At 43.0% G+C, this 22,627-nt stretch overlaps 1 protein-coding gene across 3 annotated transcripts; it reads left to right on the top strand.

Annotated features, from left to right (window-relative positions):
- The first annotated feature begins 73 nt into the window (after positions 1-73).
- Positions 74-21,575, top strand: ssr1 (signal sequence receptor, alpha). Of its 3 annotated transcripts, none has more exons than XM_070880289.1 (9): positions 74-266; positions 8,241-8,359; positions 10,096-10,204; positions 12,689-12,816; positions 13,156-13,290; positions 13,381-13,457; positions 15,538-15,616; positions 16,666-16,759; positions 20,530-21,575. In XM_070880289.1, the coding sequence occupies exons 1-9, from the start codon at positions 182-184 to the stop codon at positions 20,592-20,594; spliced, it is 891 nt and encodes a 296-aa protein (XP_070736390.1). In that variant the 5' UTR covers positions 74-181; the 3' UTR covers positions 20,595-21,575. The 3 variants fall into 3 exon arrangements, with proteins under 3 accessions (XP_070736390.1, XP_070736389.1, XP_070736391.1); XM_070880288.1 differs by having other exon boundaries at positions 78-266; positions 10,096-10,219; XM_070880290.1 differs by lacking the exon at positions 74-266 and adding an exon at positions 2,260-2,517 and having other exon boundaries at positions 10,096-10,219.
- The last annotated feature ends 1,052 nt before the right edge of the window (positions 21,576-22,627 follow it).

The raw sequence follows: 22,627 nt of genomic DNA, 5'->3' as shown, positions 1-22,627 counted from the left end.
CCGTGCAGAGCACAGCCCGCGGGGGGGGCGGGGCCTGAGCTGACCTGTGACCCGCCGCAAGCCCCGGATGGAGCTCTCCGCCATTCGGAGTGTGTGAGGCGGAGAGACTGCGCGCCGCCCGCCCGCCCGACCCCTCACACCCGGCTCCGGTTCCCGCTCCCCCGGACACGGACACCCCGCCATGGGCCCACTCCGCCAGCACCCACTGCTCCTCCTGCTGCTGCTCCTCGCCTCCCCGCTCAGCCTGCTGCAGCAGCGCGGCCCCGGTAAGCGCCTCAAAATGGCGGGCGGGAGAGGGAGGGAGCGGGAATTGAGACCCTCAGTATCGGGGAATAGCCCCCTGCCCCCGGGGCCGGGCACCCCTCGCCCCCCGGGGCCGGGCACCCCTCGCCCCCCCGGGCGGGAGGCTGGAGGCCGGGAGCCGGGGGCTCGGGCCGGGCCGGGCCTGTCCCGGGCGGTGGGGGAGAGCTGACGTGTCAGTCCTGCCCTCTCTCTCTCTCTCTCACTGCCCGCTTCTCTCTCTCTCTCTCTCTGCTCCTTACTCTGATTTATTCTCTCTCTCACATGTTGAATTACACAAGTGCGAAAATGCATCATTTCTCGGCTTTAAAGTTGTATTTTTAATGAATTGCTGATGCCCAGGAATGGTTTGCTGCACTTCATTCAATTGCGCTCTTTTCAGTAAATGTGGAATTTTAAAGACACATTTACCGCTTTGAGTATTTTTAGCCGCTGCTTTGTTCGATATACAACATGAAGAGCTTCTAATCCGAGAGATTCTCACTTAAATATATCCACTTTTTAAAGAGTTTAATGTTTTTCATTTTTATTTCCAGTGTAATTGTCCCTTGTTAAATGTTTAGAATATAGTTTCATCAGGGGTAGTGTAATTTTAGATATTTTCAGTCTGTTAATTGAGTTAGCAATTCTAACCATACATTACACAGTATACTGTACTACAGATGTGATTCTCTTGCCTTATTTTTCAGTGTTGCTGAGCAGCTACATGATGTTTGAAAAAACTAATCCTAGTTTAATTAAAACTAATGTTAACATGTTATTTTAAATCTCATATTTTTAAAGTTCTGGTAGCTCAGATGAGATGTTAAACTGACTGCGCTCTCAGGTGGATGTAAAAGATCCCATGGCACTATTTAGAAGAGCAGGGGAGTTTATCCCTGCTGCCCTAGTCAATCAAAATCACAAACAGATTACCTGGTCACAATACCATTGCTGTGTGTGGGAGCTTGCTGTGTGCAAATTGGCTGCTGCGTTTCCCACATTACAACAGTAACTATATTTCAAAAAATACTTCATTGGTTGTAAAGCGCTTTGCGATGTCCAGTGGTCGTGAAAGGCGCTATATAAATACAAGTCTTAACTTTTTTGTGAGATAGTTTGACACTGGCTTTATTTCTGCACAAGAAGTCTGCTACAGTAGTTGGAAGCTTGTGTTTGACACTAAAGTTGCAGCCCTAATATTTTGTGACTGCATTAGCTGCCCCTTTTCTGCCTGTTTTCAGCATTCAGTATGATTGACCATATAATTCTCCTCCAACCCACCTCTGACATCTAGCTCTGTGGGACTTCCTGTTTGGCTTTATTCTTGCCTCTACAAATATAACCAGTGCATCTCCAACAAGGTTTTCCATTCTCTTCCCCACACTGTCATCTTGAGTCTCTCAAGGGCCTATCCTCCTTGTCTACATGCTTCCCCTATTGATATCCACAGGCATATTCCACATGCATGGCAATGACTCCCAGCCCTACTTCTCGGTTCCTGTGCTTGTCCTACATTCAGTTCTGGATGATTCATAACCTCCTCCAGCTCAATATTGGGAAGATCAAAGCCAACATCTTCGGCCCCAACCAGTGTCTACGGTTTAACTAGGCTGTTTGTAATCTTGCTTTCCTGCCACCTCTACTATATTCCTGCATCTGTCCTGTCTCTGTTTCTTTGCTGCTGAAACACTTGTGCATTCCTTTGTCACCTTCACACTTGACTATTCTGCCATTCTCCTTGCTGACCTCCCATCCTCAAGACTACTTGCCTAAAACTCTGTGGTGCATATTCTGTTCTGTAGAGTCCCATTTTCCCATCACCTACATTGGTTCCCCATGCTTCAAGTTTAAAGTGCTTGTTTTCACCTTCCCTGGCTGTGCCCCACACTATCTCAGCAATTTCTTCTAGATCTAATATAATCTTTTTTCCTGCCCCCCAGTTCATCTGACTTCAGCCTTTTGTGCATCAGTTCCTTTACGCCTCCAATTGTGACAGAGCTTGGATCCTTCTGTCTGGAATTTATCCCAGGAGCCCCACTTCTCTCTCCTTTAGCCTTTATCCACTTGGGCCCTACTGTCTGGAATTTCTTCCCCAACCTCCACCTCCTTTTAAAATCTTCCTCAAAATTGAACTTGCTGTTCAAGCTTTGTCAGACAGGCCCCCAATTATTTCCCAGCCTGGCTTCGCATCCTCAAGCCTCTGAAGTGCTATGGGCATCTTCTTCTTTGTTCAAGGTATTACATTAACGCAAATTGTTATAGTTTCTACAGAGGTACAAACCGGTGTCTCCAACAGACTTGCAGTTACACTGTTTTTAACCAGAAATTCAGATGTCCCACAGAAAGGGAAACCTGATGCCTGAAATTTGAAATGAAAATAGAAATGGGAGTAATACACAACGGGTCAGTCATAATCATTAAAGAGTGGTGGTCTACCTGCCTGTTCTAATGAAAAGTATGTACCTTTTGCTCTTTAGAGAAGATGCTGACTGACCTATATTTGCACTTCCTGCATTTTTTATTTTTATTATGTCAGGAAAACTTTTTTAAAATCTGCATGCTCTTTAGCTACTGCGAAGGAGCTGGGCTGTTAACATTGAGAGAGCCATGGAAGTTTACAGCACAGGAAGACGCCATTTGGCCCATCAAGTCGGTGCTGGCTCTTTGCTAGAGCAATCCAACACTAATCCTGTTTGTGGTCCACAGCCATGTATCTTCCGCTGCTTTATTTATCCATTGTTCTGTTTAAAAAATGCAACAATACCTGCCACAACTACACCCTGTGACACACATTTCCTTGTTCTACAATTTCACTGCATGAAGAGATTTATCCGAACCACACTCCTCACTTTCTTCGTAGCCATTTTAAAATGATAATAGCTCATCTCAGACTTCCCAACCAGAGGAAACCTTCTTTCCTACTCACACTATGAAAACCCTTCATAATTTAAATATAAACCTTTTCAATCTCCTCAGCTTTCCGCGCAGCATGGAAATAGTGAGTATAAGTCTCCTCATAATTATAGTTTCTCATCCCTGGTATCTTAATAAATCTACATTATATGATCTCTATGGCTTCAACAAACTTTCTATAACAGGGTGTCCCAAACAGCACGGAGTACTCTAACTGTGACCTAAGCATTGTCTTGTAAATATTCATCATTCCCTCTTTAACTCCATGCCCCTATTTATAAAACTGAGTTGCTCTGTTATTAAAACCCCAAATCTTGTTGACTGGCTTTACCTGCACTCGAATTTATAGAAACATAGAAAATAGGTGCAGGAGTAGGCCATTCGGCCCTTCGAGCCTGCACCGCCATTCAATAAGATCATGGCTGATCATTCCCTCAGTGGCCCTTTCCTGCTTTCTCTCCATACCCCTTGATCCCCCTTAGCTGTAAGGGCCATATCTAACTCCCACTTGAATATATCCAATGAACATAAGAATTAGGAACAGGAGTAGGCCATCTAGCCCCTCGAGCCTGCTCCGCCATTCAATAAGATCATGGCTGATCTGGCCGTGGACTCAGCTCCACTTACCCGCCCGCCCGCCCCCCCCCCCCCCATAACCCTTAATTCCCTTATTGGTTAAAAATCTATCTATCTGTGATTTGAATACATTCAATGAGCTAGCCTCAACTGCTTCCCTGGGCAGAGAATTCCACAGATTCACAACCCTCTGGGAGAAGAAATTCCTTCTCAACTCGGTTTTAAATTGGCTCCCCTGTATTTTGAGGCTGTGCCCCCTAGTTCTAGTCTCCACGACCAGTGAAAACTGGCATCAACAACTCTCTGCGGCAGGGAATTCCACAGCTTAACAACTCTGAGTAAAGAAGTTTCTCCTCATCTCAGTCCTAAATGGCCTACCCCTTATCCTAAGACAATGTCTCCTGGTTCTGGACTTCCCCAACATCGGGAACATTCTTCCCGCATCTAATCTGTCCAGTCCCGTCAGAATCTTATACGTTTCTATGAGATCCCCTCTCATCCTTCTAAACTCCAGTAAATAAAGTCCCAGTTGATCCAATCTCTCCTCATATGACAGTCCAGCCATCCCTGGAATTAGTCTGGTGAACCTTCGCTGCACTCCCTCAATAGCAAGAACATCCTTCCTCAGATTAGGAGACCAAAACTGAACACAATATTCTAGGTGAGACCTCACCAAGGCCCTGTACAACTGCAGTAAGACCTCCCTGCTCCTATACTCAAATCCCCTAGCTATGAAGGCCAACATACTATTTGCCGCCTTCATCGCCTGCTGTACCTGCATGCCAACTTTCAATGACTGATGAACCATGACACCCAGGTCTCGCTGCACCTCCCCTTTTCCTAATCTGCCGCCATTGAGATAATCTGCCTTTGTGTTTTTGCCCCCAAAGTGGATAACCTCACATTTATCCACATTATACTGCATCTGCCATGCATTTGCCCACTCACCTAACCTGTCCAAGTCACCCTGCAGCCTCTTAGCGTCCCCCTCACAGCTCACACCGCCACCCAGTTTAGTGTTATAAAGATTTGTGTGTTTAACTGTTCGGCAGGCATCTTTACATCACTTGTCTGCTTGCATTCTGTTTTGCCTCCCAAAATACATATCCTCAGTAGTTGGGACTTAAGGTTAATTGAATTCAAGAAGCTTCATTCAAAAATGTTAAGTTGAGAACTTGCTAAAGATTGAAATTCTTGTGCAAATCTCATTTAGTGTTCACTGAGTGCGTTAGACCTTTTTGTAACAACGAGGAGAGCCAACAGCTTTGATATACTACTTGCTCATTACCAAAATTTACATAAAATGGGGGGGTGGGGGCGAAGGAGAAGGAGAGTGTTCCTGTTTGATGTCGGATGATGTGTTGCGATGTTCCACAGTCTCCCCAAGGGGGAACATATTTCATGGACACGGTGGCACATTTTGGTGCATTTTGATCCCCGCTGCAAGCGGAGGTCAGGATTTCACAAAAGAGGAAAACGCGAGCACCAGACACCTTGGGTTGCTTGATGCACCTCCTCCCCAACCATCTCATAACATTCCCGCTTTTTCCCGCTTTGTATTTCTAACTGTTAGTTTAGGAAAGTGTTTTCCGTAGGAGAACAAATAATCGGGTGTGCTTATCGATCAGTCACCGAGCATCCGGTGATTTTTACTGCTGTTGGCAAGACTAATTCAAGTACTCAGATCTGCCTTGAAGGCATTTAATTATAAACTCCAACCTGTACAATCACTGAGGCCATGTTTAGAATATTGAGTGCAAGTTTAGGCACCCTGCCTGTCCCGTCACTGGACAATTACGTTGCAAAAAGTTTGAGAGCACAGCAAGGATAATTCCGAGATGGGGACTCTAGATTCTGAATAGAGACAGTGGAAGTCCTCTGTTAGAGAACAGCTTGTGGGGACCTAATCCTTGGTTGCAACAAGATAAGAGACCATTTTGTTTGTCGTCTTCCAAGAGTAGGGAAGCTTGGATTAGAATAGGAGTGTCTAAACCTTTCTGTGTAAAATTTTTTGCTTGGTTGTATACCATGGTGCTTCAAGGGCTATGCATAAACTATATAGCGTTCCCCTTGACTTGCATTTCTCAAGCTGCTGATACTGAGAGATCTTGATGGATAAATCTTAAATCCCAATATCAATAGGCTACAGTGCTAAGAACTTCCCTTTCCAACCGTTCAAGCTCATGAATGTGGCAAGCACAAGTAGGATTGAGTTCTCTGAGCCACAAATGACTATAATGTTTTAAAACAGGATGTGTAGTATGTATTTAAGAACATGATTGCAGACTATAGAGAGGGAATTTTCTGCAGTCCACCACAGTTTAGCTGCTGACACTGCAGTTGAAATTATTTGTGGAGTGTGAATAACCGGCATGGTATGATGCTTTTGGCTGGCTGGAATGGTGGAAGAAACTCTACAGAGCAATATCTTGGAGTTGTCACCGATGGTTAATCACCCCTCCACAGAAGTTTGAATGAGTTGAGCAGAGTCCATCATAAAATAAGTAGTGGCTGTGAATGGGAAAAGCTTGGTGGATGTGGGTGGTCTTATTGCAATATGCTTTTATCTTCCTTAGATCTGCAAATAGTTCAATTTTGGGAGGAGTGGTTAACTTTACAAAGTTCTTTTTGCAAGACAAAGTTTTTTGTAATCTTATTCCTGGTAAGCTAATATAGCACTGGATGTGTCTTGGGCTTCAGTGGCACTTGCACTGCTTCAGCTAAACATTTTGCTTCCCTTAATCTCTGTAAGGGAAGAAAAATTGACCATTGACTTGCTAAACGCGGAGGCAAGTTTGAGCAATAATCTTGTCCTTTTAAATGTCTCTAATTGCCGCTGGATTCAAAGACTGGTTATTTTTGCTGGCTTCCCTTCTAAAGAAAGTAATCAAGAACAGATTTCCCCAGTCCCTATCCAAACTACTCTATTCTTCTCGTAGCATTAAAGATCACCCTTTGGTGAAATGTTCCCATATGCAATTATATATTTTTGTCCTTGAAGCTGCTATGTGATGGTTAAACTACATTTAGCATCAACGTGTCCAGTTTTAAAATGGAGCCCTGCGAGTTTTGCAAAATGGAATCTTGTTTATTACACCAGTCTAGCTTGTGCTTCTGTCAACCTGCATCGTGCACTACCTTAATCGCCTGGCAACTGAACCAATTTGAAGTCTTGCTTGTTTTCTGGGTAGTGTAGTGTTGAAGCACATTGATATGCTATATACTGCGCCATGTATTGGCATCGGTTCACCTTCAGAATTCCACAAATGGTGGGTGCCCAATCTGCGCTATGCCAAGAACTGCGGGGAAACACAGTAACCTTGTGATTGGGGGCAGGGGCAAGAAGTGACCGAATACATTTAGGTCAGCCTTTAATTTGAGAACAATTTTGTGTAATGTTTTTCGAGCTAAATCTGAGCATTCTGGAACTGCTGATAGTTCACAGCAAATACAGTCATAAAAACATAAGAAATAGGAGCAGAGGTAGGTCATGCGGCCCCTCGAGCCTGCTCCACCATTCAATAAGATGATGGCTGATCTGATCATGGACTCAACTCAGCTCCACTTCCCTGCCCTCTCCCCATAACCCTTGACTCCCTTATCATTCAAAAATCTGTGTATATCCACCTTAAATATATTCAGAGACCCAGCCTCCACAGCTCTCAGGGTAGAGAATTCCAAAGATTCGCGACCCTCCCGAGAGAAGAAACTCAGCCTAACCTCCATTCCAAGTGGGCAATCCCCATTCTGAAACCATGCCCCCCACCCCCCCGCGCCAGTTCCAGACCACCCACAAGGGGAAACATCCTCTCTGCATCTACCTTGTCAAACCCCCTCAGAATCTTACGCGTTTCAATAAGATCACCTCTCATTCTTCTAAATTCCAAGGAGCATAGGCCCAACCTGCCCAACTCTTCCTCATATGATAACCCCTCCACCTCAGGAATCAACCTCGTAAACCTTCTCTGAACTGCCTCCAATGGCAAGTATATCCTTCCTTAAATAAGGAGACCAAAACGGCAGTGTGTTCCAGGTGCGGTCTTACCAACGCCCTGTGCAGTTGGAGCAGGACTTCCCTACTTTTATGCTCCATCCCCTCCGCAATAAAGGCCAGCATTCCACTTGCCTTCCTGATTACTTGCTATACCTGCATACTAACTCTGCATTAAGGTAGTAATTTAACTGACTCAACCAGAATATGGCAATTGGGGGAGAACGATATTGCCATCCTTTGATTGCTTGGATTGGTGAAGAATAAACCTGCACCAAAATTCCCACCGACCATTTACACAGCACTGGGGAACAAACTACAAGCAACACATCACGGGGCACACCGAAACATGGCTGGTGCACTAAGTTTAAGTTACATTTGGTCCAGCTTTTATCTTTACAAAAGAGACGTTTCAATCTCTGTATAGAAAATACTGCACTTGGAGATGAGTAAAAGACACCGTTTGTGATATCAACAGGTACAGGGCCTTTCGTTGCGGCCGATGACCCAACAGAGGATGAGGAAGGTATCGATGATTCTGTAGTGGAGGATGAAGATGATGAAGTGGAAATAGAAGAGGACGAACCGACAGACATTGTGAGTTCTTCAGCTCTGGTTAAACTGTAATATGTAAGGAATCCACATTGCTAATATTGTCAGCAGTGTATTTGAATAGTTTCCCAAATCTTGCTCTTGTGCAGTACTGTTTGAAGGTGTCATTGTGTTATTGTTGAATGTATAGTGTATTCTGTGCAGTGTGATTTCACAGCGCATTGCAGTTTACATTTAACATTGCAGGGAACAGCTGTTCCTGAACAGTGTGGGTGGATATTGATCTGTACATGCTGAAATCGAGCTGCGCTTGGTGCATCTTTATGGAAGCATCTATGGCCCCAAGTTTCGCCATGATTTGCTCCTGATTTTTAGAAACAACTGGTGTAGAACGGAGTATCTTAGAAATCGGAATTCTCGCCATTTAGTTTGCTCCAGTTCTAGTCAGTTAGAACAGTTTCACTTTGGAACAGAATTTTTTTTCAAAAGGGGGCATGTCCGGCCACTTACGCCTGTTTTCAAAGTTTCGTCAGTGAAAACTTACTCCAAACTAACTTAGAATGGAGTAAGTGAAGATTTTTGTACGCTCGAAAAAACCTTGTCTACACTTTAGAAAATCAGGCCTAGGTTACAAATCAGGCGTAGGGAATGGGGGGGGGGGGGAGGTTTTTAAGGGAAGTTTACAAATGTTAAATACTTCAGTTTTACAAATAAAGAGCCATCATCAATAATAAATGATAAAAACATCAATAAATCAACCTATAAATCAATCAAAAAAAATTAATAATTAATTTTTGGGGAAAAAATCAATAAATAAAACATTTTCTACTTACCAACTGCAGCACCGGGAGCCCTCCAACAGCATGCTGGGATGCCCCCCCCCCCCCCCCAGTGTGTCTATCTCTCTGTCTGTCTGTGTGTGTCTCTCACTCTCTGTCAGTGTCTGTGTTTCTGAGGGCGAGGAGGAGGAGGAGGAGGAGGAGGGCGAGGAGGAGGAGGAGGGCGAGGAGGAGGAGGAGGAGGGCGAGGAGGAGGAGGAGGAGGAGGGCGAGGAGGAGGAGGAGGGCGAGGAGGAGGAGGAGGAGGAGGAGGAGGAGGGCGAGGAGGAGGGCGAGGAGGAGGAGGAGGAGGGCGAGGAGGAGGAGGAGGGCGAGGAGGAGGAGGGCGACCCGCCCCCTGCTGGCCGCGCCGGGCTGCAAACGACCTGCAGGGCGCTGGAGCATCCGGAGGTTTCCTGTAGGCGCACTTCGTGGCGCGGAAAACGGGCGTCCAAGTCGGGCCTGCACCGTTCTATGCACGTCCCGAGACCTGGGCCCTAAAAGTTGTCACTTCTGTAATTTCCAGTTCTAACATTTGTTTAACTTTTCTAACTGATTAAGGTTTTAAATGCAAGTTTCTATTCATAATTCCAAATGCCTAAACTGAGGTTATTCTATGGTACAAGACAATATTGCTTTGATTTATATCATAATTGTATGCTCATTTCTATTTAAAGGATGATGTTTGACATGTTAGTGTTCCAGTTAATATAACATCCCCTTTCAACCGGTGCCGAGTACACCAGGCCGGTGCCGAGTACACCAGGCCGGTGCCGAGTACATCAGGCCGGTGCCGAGTACACCAGGCCGGTGCCTGTTGTTCGGTTCTGAGGAAGTTCTTGTATCTGGGAGCGTTGGGCATATTGTTGATCGGTTTTACAAAAGCTGCAACGAATCTGTCCTAAAGTTTTGTGATTGTATTTAAATTGTGTTGTGATCGTGTGACTTTGTTTGTCGCCATAGATGGAAGATGAGAAAGAGGAGGAGGAGGAGGAGGAGGAAGACGCGACCTCTGGCGAACCGAAAGCTTCTCCCAATGCTGACACAACGATTCTGTTTGTGAAGGGAGAAGGTAGGGACAACAATTGTAAGCATAAATTATATTACATCTATTCTAACCCCAAAATGTATTCTTTTGCTTTTGCACTAATGTATTCAGTTTTCAAATCCCACAAAGGAGCTATGCTTGTCACACCGTGAGTTAACTGTCCTGTTTTTATTTAAATCTGTTTTATATTCCTGAGTACTGTTACCTGGTGTACAGTATTCCTTGGCTCGAGGCTAGGAAGGTGACCTACTGTGCTAAATCTTCTAATAGAAAAGTGACTTTTATTTTATAAATTACAGGTGTCTTTTGAAATACATCATTGGGTTGTCCAACGCTTGTCACCATACACATTCTCAAACTGTGGCTCAGAGATTGCACACACTACTCCTCAGTCAGAAGGTCATGGGTTCAAGTCCCACTCCAGAGACTTGAGCGCAAAATCCAGACTGGCACTCACAGTGCAGTACTGAGGGAGTGCTGCACTGTCGGAGGGGCAGTACTGAGGGAGTGCTGCACTGTCGGAGGGGCAGTACTGAGGGAGTGCTGCACTGTCGGAGGGGCAGTACTGAGGGAGTGCTGCACTGTCGGAGGGGCAGTACTGAGGGAGTGCTGCACTGTCGGAGGGACAGTACTGAGGGAGTGCTGCACTGTCGGAGGGGCAGTACTGAGGGAGTGCTGCACTGTCGGAGGGGCCGTCTTCTGGATGTGAGGTTCATCCGAGGCCCTCAGAGATCCCATGGCACGCTGAGTTATCCCCGGTGTTCTGACCAATATTTATCGCTCAATCAATACCATAAATACGGATTATTTGGTCAATATCTTGTCATTATTACATTGTTTGTGGCACCTTACTGTGAACAAAATGGCTGCCACATTTCTTACAAACTGACTGCACTTAAATAAAAGCATAGATGGTCAGCGTCGAGAGAGAGAAACAGCGTTAACGTTTCAGGATAATGACCTTTCATTAGAACTGGAAGAAGGTAGAGATTTAACAATTGGTATGCAGATGCAGGGGGAAAACAGTGGTGGGGGAAAGGATTTTGATTGCGTGGAAGGTTGGAGACATTAATGATGACAATGGGGATATTGTACAAGTCAAAAGGGAGTAGTGATGGGTCCAGAGGAGATGTAAATAGTTACAGCATAACCATTACTGGCACCTATAAGAAAGCAAAATACTGCAGATGCTGGAATCTGAAATAAAAACAGAAAATGCTGGAAATCTCAGCAGGTCAGGCAGCATCTGTGGAGAGTAACGGAGTTAACGTTTCGGGTCTGTGACTCTTCATCATTACTAGCACCTGCTGGCTGAGGAAAATAGGAGCGTGGTTATGGTCTGAAATTGTTGAACTCAATGTTGAATCCAGAAGCCTGTAAAGTGCCGAATCGAAAGCTGTTCCTTGGGCTTACGTTAAGCTTCGTTGGAACAGTGTAGGAGGTTGAGGTCAGAGTGGGATGGAAAATTAAAGTGGCAAATGACCTGAAGCTCGGTCACGATTGTGGACTGAACGGAGGTGTTCAGCAAGGCGATTTCCCATTAAGCGTTTGGTCTCCCCAATGTAGAGGAAACTGCATCGTCAGCAGCGAATACAATGTACTGAATTGAAAGTACAAGTTAATCACTTGCTTCATCTGGAAAGAGTTTTTTGAGCCCTGGATGATGGGAAGGGAGGCGGTGAAAGGGCAGCTGCTGCATCTCCTGCGATTGAATGGGAAGGAGCCCCAGCAGAAGGGAGAGAGTGTTGGGGGTTATTGGAGTGGACCAGGGTATTAGAGGGAAACGATCCCTTCAGAATGCTGGGGAGGGGGAGGGGGAAGAAGATATGTTTGGTGGTGGCATCACGCTGGAAATGTCAGAGGATGATCCATCTGAGGATCTGTTGAATGTGGCCGCAGGTGAGGTCAAGAGGAATCCTTTCGTGGTTCTGGGAGGGAGGCAGGGGAGCCCTGTCATCCACAGTGGAGGGGAACCCTCGGTTGAGTAATAAGGAAGACGTATCGGAAGCACTGGAATGGAAGGTGGCATCATATGAACGGATGCGCGGAGTCGGGAAAACTGGAGGAATGGAATAGAGTCCTTGCAAGAAGTGGGGTGGGAGTCGGTAGCCTTGTAGTAGATATTGGTGGACAGCCTGGCCCCAGAAACGGGGATCGAGAAGTTGAGGCAGGGAAGAGTCGGAGCATGTGAAGTTGAGGAGTGGAAATTGGAAACCAGTGCTTCTAAGGTACTTTATGGCTGTAAAGTGTTTTCGGACGTCCTGATGTCATGGAAGTTCTTTTGGAGCTCTTTCCCCATAGCCACGGTTTTTGTGTCTCCGTGAAGCTTGGCACTTCCATCTGTCAGGTACATAGTGCTGTCACAGGTACCAGTATTGACTCCGATCTACATTAATAATGTCTGTGTCTGTGAGCAGGTCTGCTTCCCTCATTGCACATTTGTGGGGGAGAAAGGGGAGGTTATTCTGTAGAATTTTTTTTAAATGTCCATTTTTAACCGTCCTTCAGATTTCCCAGCTAACAACATTGTGAAATTCTTGGTTGGTTTTACCAACAAGGGCAGTGAAGAGTTTGTGGTGGAATCTTTGGATGCCTCATTTCGTTATCCTCAGGACTATCAGTTCTACATTCAGAATGTGAGTACTTTCAAATGTTAAATGAAGTGCCTCTGACATTGATATTAAAATAACTTCAATCTGGTTTTACTTTTACCCTTGCATACTTTTACCCACTTCAGTAACTGAAGGGGCAGGTAGAATTCAGTGTGTTCTGTCGCACTTCATTCAGACCCTTATCGCAGCAGTCGTAACTAGCTATTTTGTCCAGCATTTACCCTTCAATCCTCCTAATGCTAACTCTCCCGTAGCAGTGAGTTTCAGCACGCGTGTTCACTCCAACGTGTGTCCTTGATCCGTAGTGCCGAGTAAAGTTACATTTCAGTCAGAAATAATGTAAGTGCATCTTTTCTCTTGCAGTTCACTGCACTACAGCTGAACACATTGGTGCAGTCCCAACGCCAAGCTACATTTGAGTATTCATTTATCCCTGCTGAGCCAATGGGAGGCCGCCCATTTGGATTAGTCATCAACCTCAACTACAGGGATGCCAGTGTAAGTGCTTCCGTCTCCATCAGGTTGGGGGTCATGTGAGGTGGCTGAAAGTGTGGTAATCTGGATCGCTAACCTTTCCTCTCTTTTTAGGGCAATATTTTCCGTGATGCTGTTTTCAACCAGACCGTTACGATAACTGAGCGTGAAGATGGGCTGGATGGAGAAACGTAAGTGTTCAAATCGAAGTTAACTTGCCCATTGCTGTAGCGGGGTCATGGATAACGATTGTTTGTGAAGCTGCATGTTTTATTTCTGGTGATCAGAGAGTGGGTTGTGTTGTAGTTTCTATTGGTTTTAATTATTTAAATACTGCTGGCGGAGAAGTGATTTTGCCCTTTTCTGCTTCCCACCACCATGCTCCAATTTTGTGAACAAACTTCATTTAATCCAGTGTCTTCTGCAATCATCCTGAACTGATTATTGGAAGTAACGATGTGGGAGGCCTTTAAAAGGCAGTTGGGTGTTCTGGGACTAGTAAGATTTTTCTAGTTAAGATGGGCCAAACCTGTGGTTAACTTGTACCTTTAATGTTGGATGTTGCCGTTTACATGCAAAAACTTTCTTCTTATATCCAAGAAAGTATGTGTCTTGTGCACAGTTACATTATTGTACCCATTTGCAAATAGACCCACTGTTAAAGATACATTTGCTCCCATCGCATTAACTGGAGAAGCTGGAATTTAATTTTTTTTAGGGAACAAGTTTTGTATAATACATTTCCCAAAAGTCAGTTGTTCACAATAGTGAGAGATTTTTGTATAGACTGGCCTTGTAAAGGATATGTTTGCATGCTTAACTGGTGATACATATTTTCAATTAAATCATCCCAATCCATGAATAATTGGATATGTCCACAGTCTGTTCAACTTGAAAATGCTTGACAGCTTCTCTGGAGACCATGTGTTTCCATTTGATATCTATATTTTGTAGTTTATTTACTCGAGGAAGTCTGTTATTGAATTCAACTTGGAATGTATGGTATAGTTTTACTGCTCCGTTTTAATCTTTGCATTTCCTACACTACATAGGAAGAAGTCTGCCTAATCTTAAAGCTTGCACACAATCTTGATTTGATTTCAAGTTTTTTCCCCAGCCTGGTGACGCAGTGTAGTTTTAGACAATCCCAATTAATATTTCAGCCCAGTTACACAATAGAAATTGGTGAGTAGTAGGTTATGGGTTAAATTTATCCAACTAAACTGAGGGATGCAATTCATATTTAACGTATTTAAAATCAATAGTCACATTTTTTCTAAATAGAACGGGTATTGGAGTACTTTTGCCCTATACTACTTTTTAACTTTTTCAAACTGTTATCTGTAGGATTATTGCGACTTGTCAGACTAGAATTAATTTTCCCTGATTCACAATGTTTTCAATTACCTGTGGCTTATGACAAAATCAGCATGCAGTCTGTAGTAACTTGAAGTTTAATTCCTTTGTGTTAATGCAGGTTTCACTGTTTAGGGACATAACTATTTATGTGAAACAGATTATATTCTGAAAATACTCTGGGGTGAAACTTTAGTGTAATAATCATCACAGTTTGAACTTTATTTCTAGAGCAAGCAACATGCTCTGCAAGGCATTGCAAAGCAGGGACTTCCTTTGTTATATTTTAAAAATCCTATTCTAATAATTCTGCCAATTTTTGGCATATGCTTGCAGCATGTGTTTTCAACCATAGGATCACTGTGTTGCAGATGTCATTGTATTTCTGGGTATGCACTCCGTGTCCTGGCCTGTGCCCCCTGTCTGGGTAGACTGCCTTTGTCAGTGCTACTCTGCTGTGGCTGCTAAGAGATGTACAAGAGCAACATAAAGAAAGGAAAATCTGAGTGTAATTGCACATCCCACCACCCTGTGTGTGTGGGGTCCATTTCTAATGTATGTGTAGACTTGGGCGCTGAAACTCGAATGGTTGAAACATAGAAACAGAAATTTACAGCGCAGAAGGAGGCCATCGTGTCCGCGCTGGCCGACAAAGAGCCGCACGGCCCTTGGTCAGCAGCCCTGAAGGTTACATATAAACCTATGCACAATGACGGAAAGGCAAAGAGCACCCAGCCCAACCAGTCCGCCTCACACAACTGCGACACCCCTTATACTGAAACATTCTACACTCCACCCCAACCGGAGCCATGTGATAGATTTTTTTTCTTCTGTTCAGGCTGGTGCTTTTTCTAAATTAAAATTTACTGCACACAATCCAGGTACTGAATTTAATATAAGCACTTTAATTTCTAGAATCTTCTTGTACATGTTCCTGACCGGTCTCGGTTTACTTGTTGTGGTCGGTATCCACCAGCTCCTCGAATCTAGAAAGGTACGTACAGCTCATCGGAGTTTCAATTCTGGTGCATTTCACTTTTGTCATCCCTTTCTGAAGTTGTTGGCATCTGTAGTTTGACCTACAGATCTTCTGCCTCATTCCTCCAGGTGTTGAAACCTAAAATAGTCTTCCCTGACACGCTGACCCTTTGCATATTGACACCGTGGTATTGGTTTGACGTGATCTCAGTTACAAATGCATAGCTGTTCTATTTCTACACCCACAATGAAGAATTCCAATACTGAATTTGACCGTGGAATTTTTGTATCCTGTCTAATACTGTCATTTTCTTTATATGTAAAAGTTATAGATATCAGGCAGCAAAGTAATATTGTAACATGGTACTAGTTATTTTTTAACCAAAATTAGCAAATCCATCTATTATAATTGGCTTTATTAGAACATGCACAGGTTTCATGCAAATATTTTTTCAATGGAGGAATGTTCCATATTAGTTTAATATTCAAGTACTTGTAAAATGTCATTTTGTTGCTTATAATCTAGGCATTCACCTGTTCCCCAGCAAGGAGTTGGCAGTTTGCACATAACTCAGGATTTTGCATACTTGACAATCTTAACATTCAGACTCATTTCTGCAAAAATCAGACGATGCCAGCATTCCCATTATGTAGCTTCCATTCTAATCTGAATTAACTCGACATGAAATTGCACTCCGGCTGTTCCAATACAGCTGCTGAACCTGTATTATGAAATGGCACGCTTGTCTTGATTTGTTTTTCTCTTCACACAGGAAAGCCTGCTACTTTTTAAACACTGCGTTGTAGAAAATTTGTGTGCCACTTTACCGTGCCTGAGCATTTTAACACACATTCTGTGATTCTTCAAGCTTAATGTACCTTAATATTCAGTTTAAAATAAGTGGCTCACACTTGGTATGATTTCCATTCAGATGCTGTGTCCTTGCTTTTACCTCTGTAAAATCAACCTGTTTAAAATGTCAGCCTTGACAACTGGAGAATTGTGATCAACTTGTTTGTCAAACCGGTGTATTTTGGTTGCTTTAACATTTTTTTCCCAATCAGAGACGACGACCAACTTCTAAAGTAGAGATGGGTACATCGAATCACAATAATGTGGACATGAGTTGGATTCCTCAGGAAACCCTCAACCAAATCAGTAAGTAACTTGCCGATTTAAGAACCGATCTGAAAGTGGGAAAGCAATATTTCTGTTGCATTTATATCTAACCTGCTTTGTTGCCTGGCCTTGTTTGGTTTGCAGTTCGATTTGTGCAATTTTGAAGCGTTATTTAAAAATGTTGGTATTGCTAAATAATTGAAATGGACTGTTTTCTCAGTGGCCAAGTGTAGTGCTCATGTCACACTTGGGCTGACGGAAGGAGACCATTGTGTTGAGAAATCTTCTGCCTTTGGATTTTGATCCATGGAGAGCTGTGATATTGTGTGACAAACTAAACACCAACACAGTGTGTTAACATTGGCTAAATGGATGTGCTGAGATTGCATTCATTTGAAAGTTGGGAGAGCTGGGTGTTTCTGACCACAGAGCTATTTTCCCCCCCCACCTTTTTCTGGGAGTGGAGCCTTGGTGCTTAACTCGAGCTGTGCGACAGAATTGCCACCAGCTTTTGGTGGGCTCTTTGTATGGGTGGTGAAGAGTTTTATACAAGTGTGTATTAAAATGAAATCGTTTGTGTTTTGGCTTGATCAGGTGGCCCTCCTCATTGGGGCAAGATGCTCTGCATGATAACTTGCTGGCTGAGTGCAGCTGGATCTGCTGTGGACCGCAATAGCTTCTGCCTCTGATGCTTTTTATTTGTCATGGGACGGGGGGAGTGTCCTATGAGGAGAGATTGAGCAGACTAGGCTGATATTCTCGAGTGTAGAAGAATGAGGTGTGATCTCATTGAAACATACAACATTCTAACAGGGATTGACAGGGTACATGCAGGGAGGATGTTTCCCCCTGACTGAGGAGTCTAGAACCGGGGGTCAGTGTCTCAGGATAAGGGGTTGGCCATTTAGGACGGAGTTGAGGAGAAATATCTTCACTCAGAGGGTGAATCTTTGGAATTCTCTGCCCCAGAGGGCTGTGGAGGCTCAGTCATTGAGTATATTCAAGGCTGAGATCGCTAGATTTTTGGATATTCAGGGAATCGAGGGATATGGGGCTAGTGCAGGAAAGTGGAGTTGAGGTAGAAGATCAGCAATGATGACTCCTGTTGGGGTGAGTGTAGATGTTTTTAGTACAAGGGGTGTTGCAGTTGTGTGAGGCGGACTGGTTGGGCTGGGTGCTCTTTGTCTTTGTCATTGTTCATGGGTTTGTATGTAACCTTTAGGGCTGCTGACCAAGGGCCCTGCAGCTCTTTTGTCGGCCGGCGCAGACACAATGGGCCGAGGTGGCCTTCTGCGCTGTAAATTTCTATGTTTCTATGATATTGAATGGCGGAGCAGGCTTAAATGCCGACGACTCTTATTTCTCATGTTTTTTTTTCTGCTCTTTGAGCAAAACTTGTACAGTTTCATTTGAAGGATCTTTGCATAAATTCAGTAATTAGTAGGTCTCTTGCAAATTGTTTCATTGATGCTGCTAACCTTGTATAAGGCCATAAGTCTTTGTCTAATATATTTAAAATTGAACAAAATACATCAATGAACACGTTTTCAAGCAGCACTTGTTATAACTGGCCTTGCTTGCATAAACACCATTTGTAAACTGTTGGTGGCCATCTTGCTGATATAATGGTCATGTTTTTTTAATTGCAAATTAATAGACCTACATAAACCAGTGTGCATGCTGTACTCACATGGATTATGCTGACTGCATTGCAAAGCAGTGATGGCCTCCAAGTTTAGACTGACTAGTTATGAACTGACACACACTTTCCTCCTGATTATATGTACTCCTTAGTTGTATTCACTGCTTTGTGCTCACTCAAAGATGATCTGTTCTGTATTGTCCATGTTTAAACTTAAGCAAAACAGTATATTGCCAAAACAAGAAATGCCATGCTTCTTGAAGCGCTCTCTCACCGTTGCACACCTGAATTGCACACCTTTAAGTACATGCACCAATTGTCTCATTGCAAGGCTTTTGAAAAGCAGTTTGAATATAAAAGTGCTACTGCTTCTGATTTGAACATTTTCTGCTGCTGTGTGCTTATCAGTTGTGAATAGAATGTAGCTGAAATTGGTTTCCTGCATATTGGAGTGGACACATTTCTGCTGTAAGTTTGAGAAACACTTGCATCTTATTGCTCTTGTACAAATCTGCACTTCTAAATCTTTGTTTCAACAGAAAGTGGTTTGTAAGCTCTTGAATCTAATATATTTGCTATCTTTTGCTTTGCCTTTCTTGTGCCTTCAGTGCAGAGTAGACGAGGTGAGATCAAACCTTTCCATTGTTCACGTATAATGTACTAAAAGTAGCTCAAAATTGAGGTTGGAATACTGCTGTTTTATTCAAGTTTTGGGTGGGGTGCCTGTTAACATTTTGGATTCAATATTCTGAAAGGGGTCTGGGAATCCAGTAGTGATTATATGACCAAAGGCCTTTCTGCCACGCCAGTTTCAGTACGGTAAATCGTACACTTTTATTCAGCACGGTCTCTCCCATTTGTACAAATGCACGTTAGAAAGTCACGTTCATTTATGTTACTGGTTCTGTTTTAATGTGTGCATGCTGCACCTCCTTCGGGCACAAACACTTGGTGTGAAATAGGGCAGCACACCATAGAAAATGTTCTTTAATGCAAAATAAAGTGCAGCATTAAAGGGGAATAAAGCATGCTGAGCCAGTGGTGGTGCTGCGGGGCGACTGATGAGGATAGGGGTGCACTAAGGGAGAGATCAAGCTGAACAAAACTACATACAGCATTGTATATTCTCAAACTCTGCAGATATTTAAAGCCCTTGGTTTGGATGGTTTTAATTAAAGTATAAGGTCACCATAATTTTTAAGACCGTTTTGTGAAGTCTCTAGGCATGGCAACAGTTTGAAAATGTGCCCTTTACCTCCATTTCCTTCTATTGAATTAGTGGTGCCAACCTTCACACAACTAAAAACCAGTGAGTGGAACAAAGTAATTACTCTGGGTTTGGCACCATCTTTGAATACTTCAATCCAGTATTATAACCTTAATTGTGACAGTCAAATTTCAGTACCTATCGAATGAGTTTTGATCAGAAGTGCACCGATACTACAGCGCTATTAAACGCTGGAGCCAAAAGCCTGTTCCTGGTTCATGATATTTGACTGCAGACATTTTCCTACTAACTGTTTATAAAAGTTGCGTTTCCATCTTTCACACCATTGTTGGCATCGTAAATTTCTAAATGTTTACTTTGAAATATTATCTAATTGTGCTTCGAAACCTTTAGCAACGTGAAGATCGCTTTAAAATAGCAGAATGCTGAATGAATGGAGTGTGTTACACTCAATCATTGTAACTCTTGTTTTTTTTGTAACAGACTTTGAGATTCCAAATGTTTGATCCAGATTTGATTGAAAATTGATTCCCATTCAACAAGTAGCCTTTCTGCCTAAAATGAGGTTCCATTCATCAGATGGAATAGCTCCGAGTTCTTGGTCTGCACAGTGTGGCTGTGCAGGTCGAGGAGGGAAGTGATGAATTGCTGCACTGGTCGAGTGTCTATAGCAGAAGGCAGAGAGCAGATTGTTTGCCTGTCCTCTTGTTTAACACTGTCGCGAGCCTGGGAAGACCAAGGCAGGAAATGGGAAGTTACACAATATTTAAAAAACTTATAGATGGAAAATAACCAGCTTGACTTTGTCTTGCCTGAGTTGTAGCTGCTCTAAGGTCACATTACCATTTTATACTTGTGTTTTGATTTCTTTTGATCGCTTGACACTTTGATTAGAAATTGTAGCTGTCTAATTCTGTATTTAACTTTATTTCTCTGCAGACAAAACTTCTCCGAGGAGGTCACCACGTAAGCGAGCAAAGAGAACTGTGGGATCAGACGAGTAGTAACTTCAGTTTTTAACCTTCAGTGTTTGATCCTGTCCATTTTTGTTCAACGGTGGGAATAATGCAGAGATGCTATCTAAACATATAAAAAGCAAATCAGTGGACTAAGCAGTAGAACCATTTAAGAATACAATTATTTTTTGGACAAGAACTTTTCATGGACGTGCACTTGGCTGTAGACAGAATTGTGGGTTTTTGCCATTGCGACATGTTTTAAGCTTTTGTTTAAGAAAAACTAATTGCAGTTGGCCAGTATTTTGACAACGTAATGTGAATGATTCTACAAAGAATATGGTTTATGTATACTTTTTCAATGGGGACAATGAATTGAATTCTGATGGGGTGGTTTAATACCTTTTGCTTTCCCTTAAGATGTCAGAACAGAGGGGTAATTTTAAGAGTTTGTTTTTTTTCCTGCACGGGTCATTTAATACGAACATGTTGGGGTGTCATTACTTTATGATTCATAACTGAAATAATATTGGCACATGTACGCAATCATTGCATCATCCTTTTTTATCCTAGCCCTGACTGATTCTGTTCTCGGGTGTATGCTGGGAAAAAGTATGCGTCTAACTCATACGGTTTGGGTAAAAGAAACCATTGCACAGGCTTAAGATTTTGCTTAGCCATTATAATGATATCAAAACAATGAAAATGTACGCGAGAGTTCATCTGTCTCTCAGGAAACAAACCCAGATTGTGACGTGTGTTTTCTAGAGTCAGATACTATCCGAATGAGTATTTTGTATGTTTTTTTTGGACATGAACTTGGAATTTCCCAGCTTAATTTGGTTCTGTGTGTGCCATGGGTGGCTAAATTAAAGGTAACTATTTCAAATGGATAACCTCCTCATTGATCGGAGACCATTATGCAAAATATACACAGACAGTTTCACAAACTCGTGTATTAAGATGTTTGCAACTTCAAATTACCTGTTTTTAAAAGTGGATGAGAAGATATTAAAGTAAACAAACTGAGTTACTTTGTACTTTTTCTTTGACTTTTTTTAAAATCCTATTTTCAGTCGCCTTCCATTCCCGTCTTAAGAAGGCAGGAGCAGATGTGCGTGTTCAACGCTGAGATTCTAATGTTTTGTTGGCCTTCAATGGCTTAATTTTATTCTACACTACTTTTGCATTCCCCCTATATGCACCCCGGCACCGTGAGCCTGTAATTGTACAGGTATTCTCTCCTCCTCCATCAGCTTTGAATTGGCATTTTATTACCCTGCATGCATCTTTGCTGCAACCTGAGGCCACTGTTTGAATTGTCATGGTAACTAAGCAGCCTGGTTTCCGGGGCAGCGAGCTAAATTTCACTCATTCCCATTCTTCTTGTAGATAACCTCCTTCTGCTGTTTGGAAATGTCACAAATATATAACCCAAGTTTTTTGGATGTAATCATGACTTTAAATAATAAAACTACAGTTAGAATCCTTCATTTCCCACCTGTCCAGGGCACAGAGAATTAAAAATGCAAAGCCATTTAATACTAATAATTGCAAGTAACGCTGCTGTCTTTCCCGTTCACTTCTCTGAATTTTTGGAGCTTTAGAATCCATCCCGCGCACCGTTGATTTTTGATTCCCATTTACACTGAAGATACCTGCATTTGTGTTTTTAAGATTCACTTCACGTGGTCTTCAGTTGATTTTTAGTGCTGAAAAGCTAATCTGGGCAGATTACACATAAATGTACATGCCACTTCAGGCTTACTCCAGCATGCTAGCAATGTCAGATGAGTGTGGGGAAATGGACGGAGCAGAGAAATGTTCTGATATATCTATTTCGAAACAGGAAGTCGTTCTCGGCTGGCTACAGGGCATCATTAACTCTGAAACTGCTTCCTCTTTGGGAACGCAATACATCGGTAAATTTAAGATTTTCTAACGAATACTGTGGCTTTTAACTTGTACACAAACTACTTTTTGCCTCGTCTACATTGAGCTGCCAATATCGTTTTGATTCAAAGGTGTGCCTGTACTGATGCGTGTCTCATTTTTCTGTCCTTGTAGCTTTTATTGTTAAG

The sequence above is a fragment of the Pristiophorus japonicus genome, chromosome 5 (assembly GCF_044704955.1).
Source record: "Pristiophorus japonicus isolate sPriJap1 chromosome 5, sPriJap1.hap1, whole genome shotgun sequence".
NCBI lineage: Eukaryota > Metazoa > Chordata > Chondrichthyes > Pristiophoridae > Pristiophorus > Pristiophorus japonicus.
This window is presented reverse-complemented; position numbering and strand designations above follow the sequence as displayed.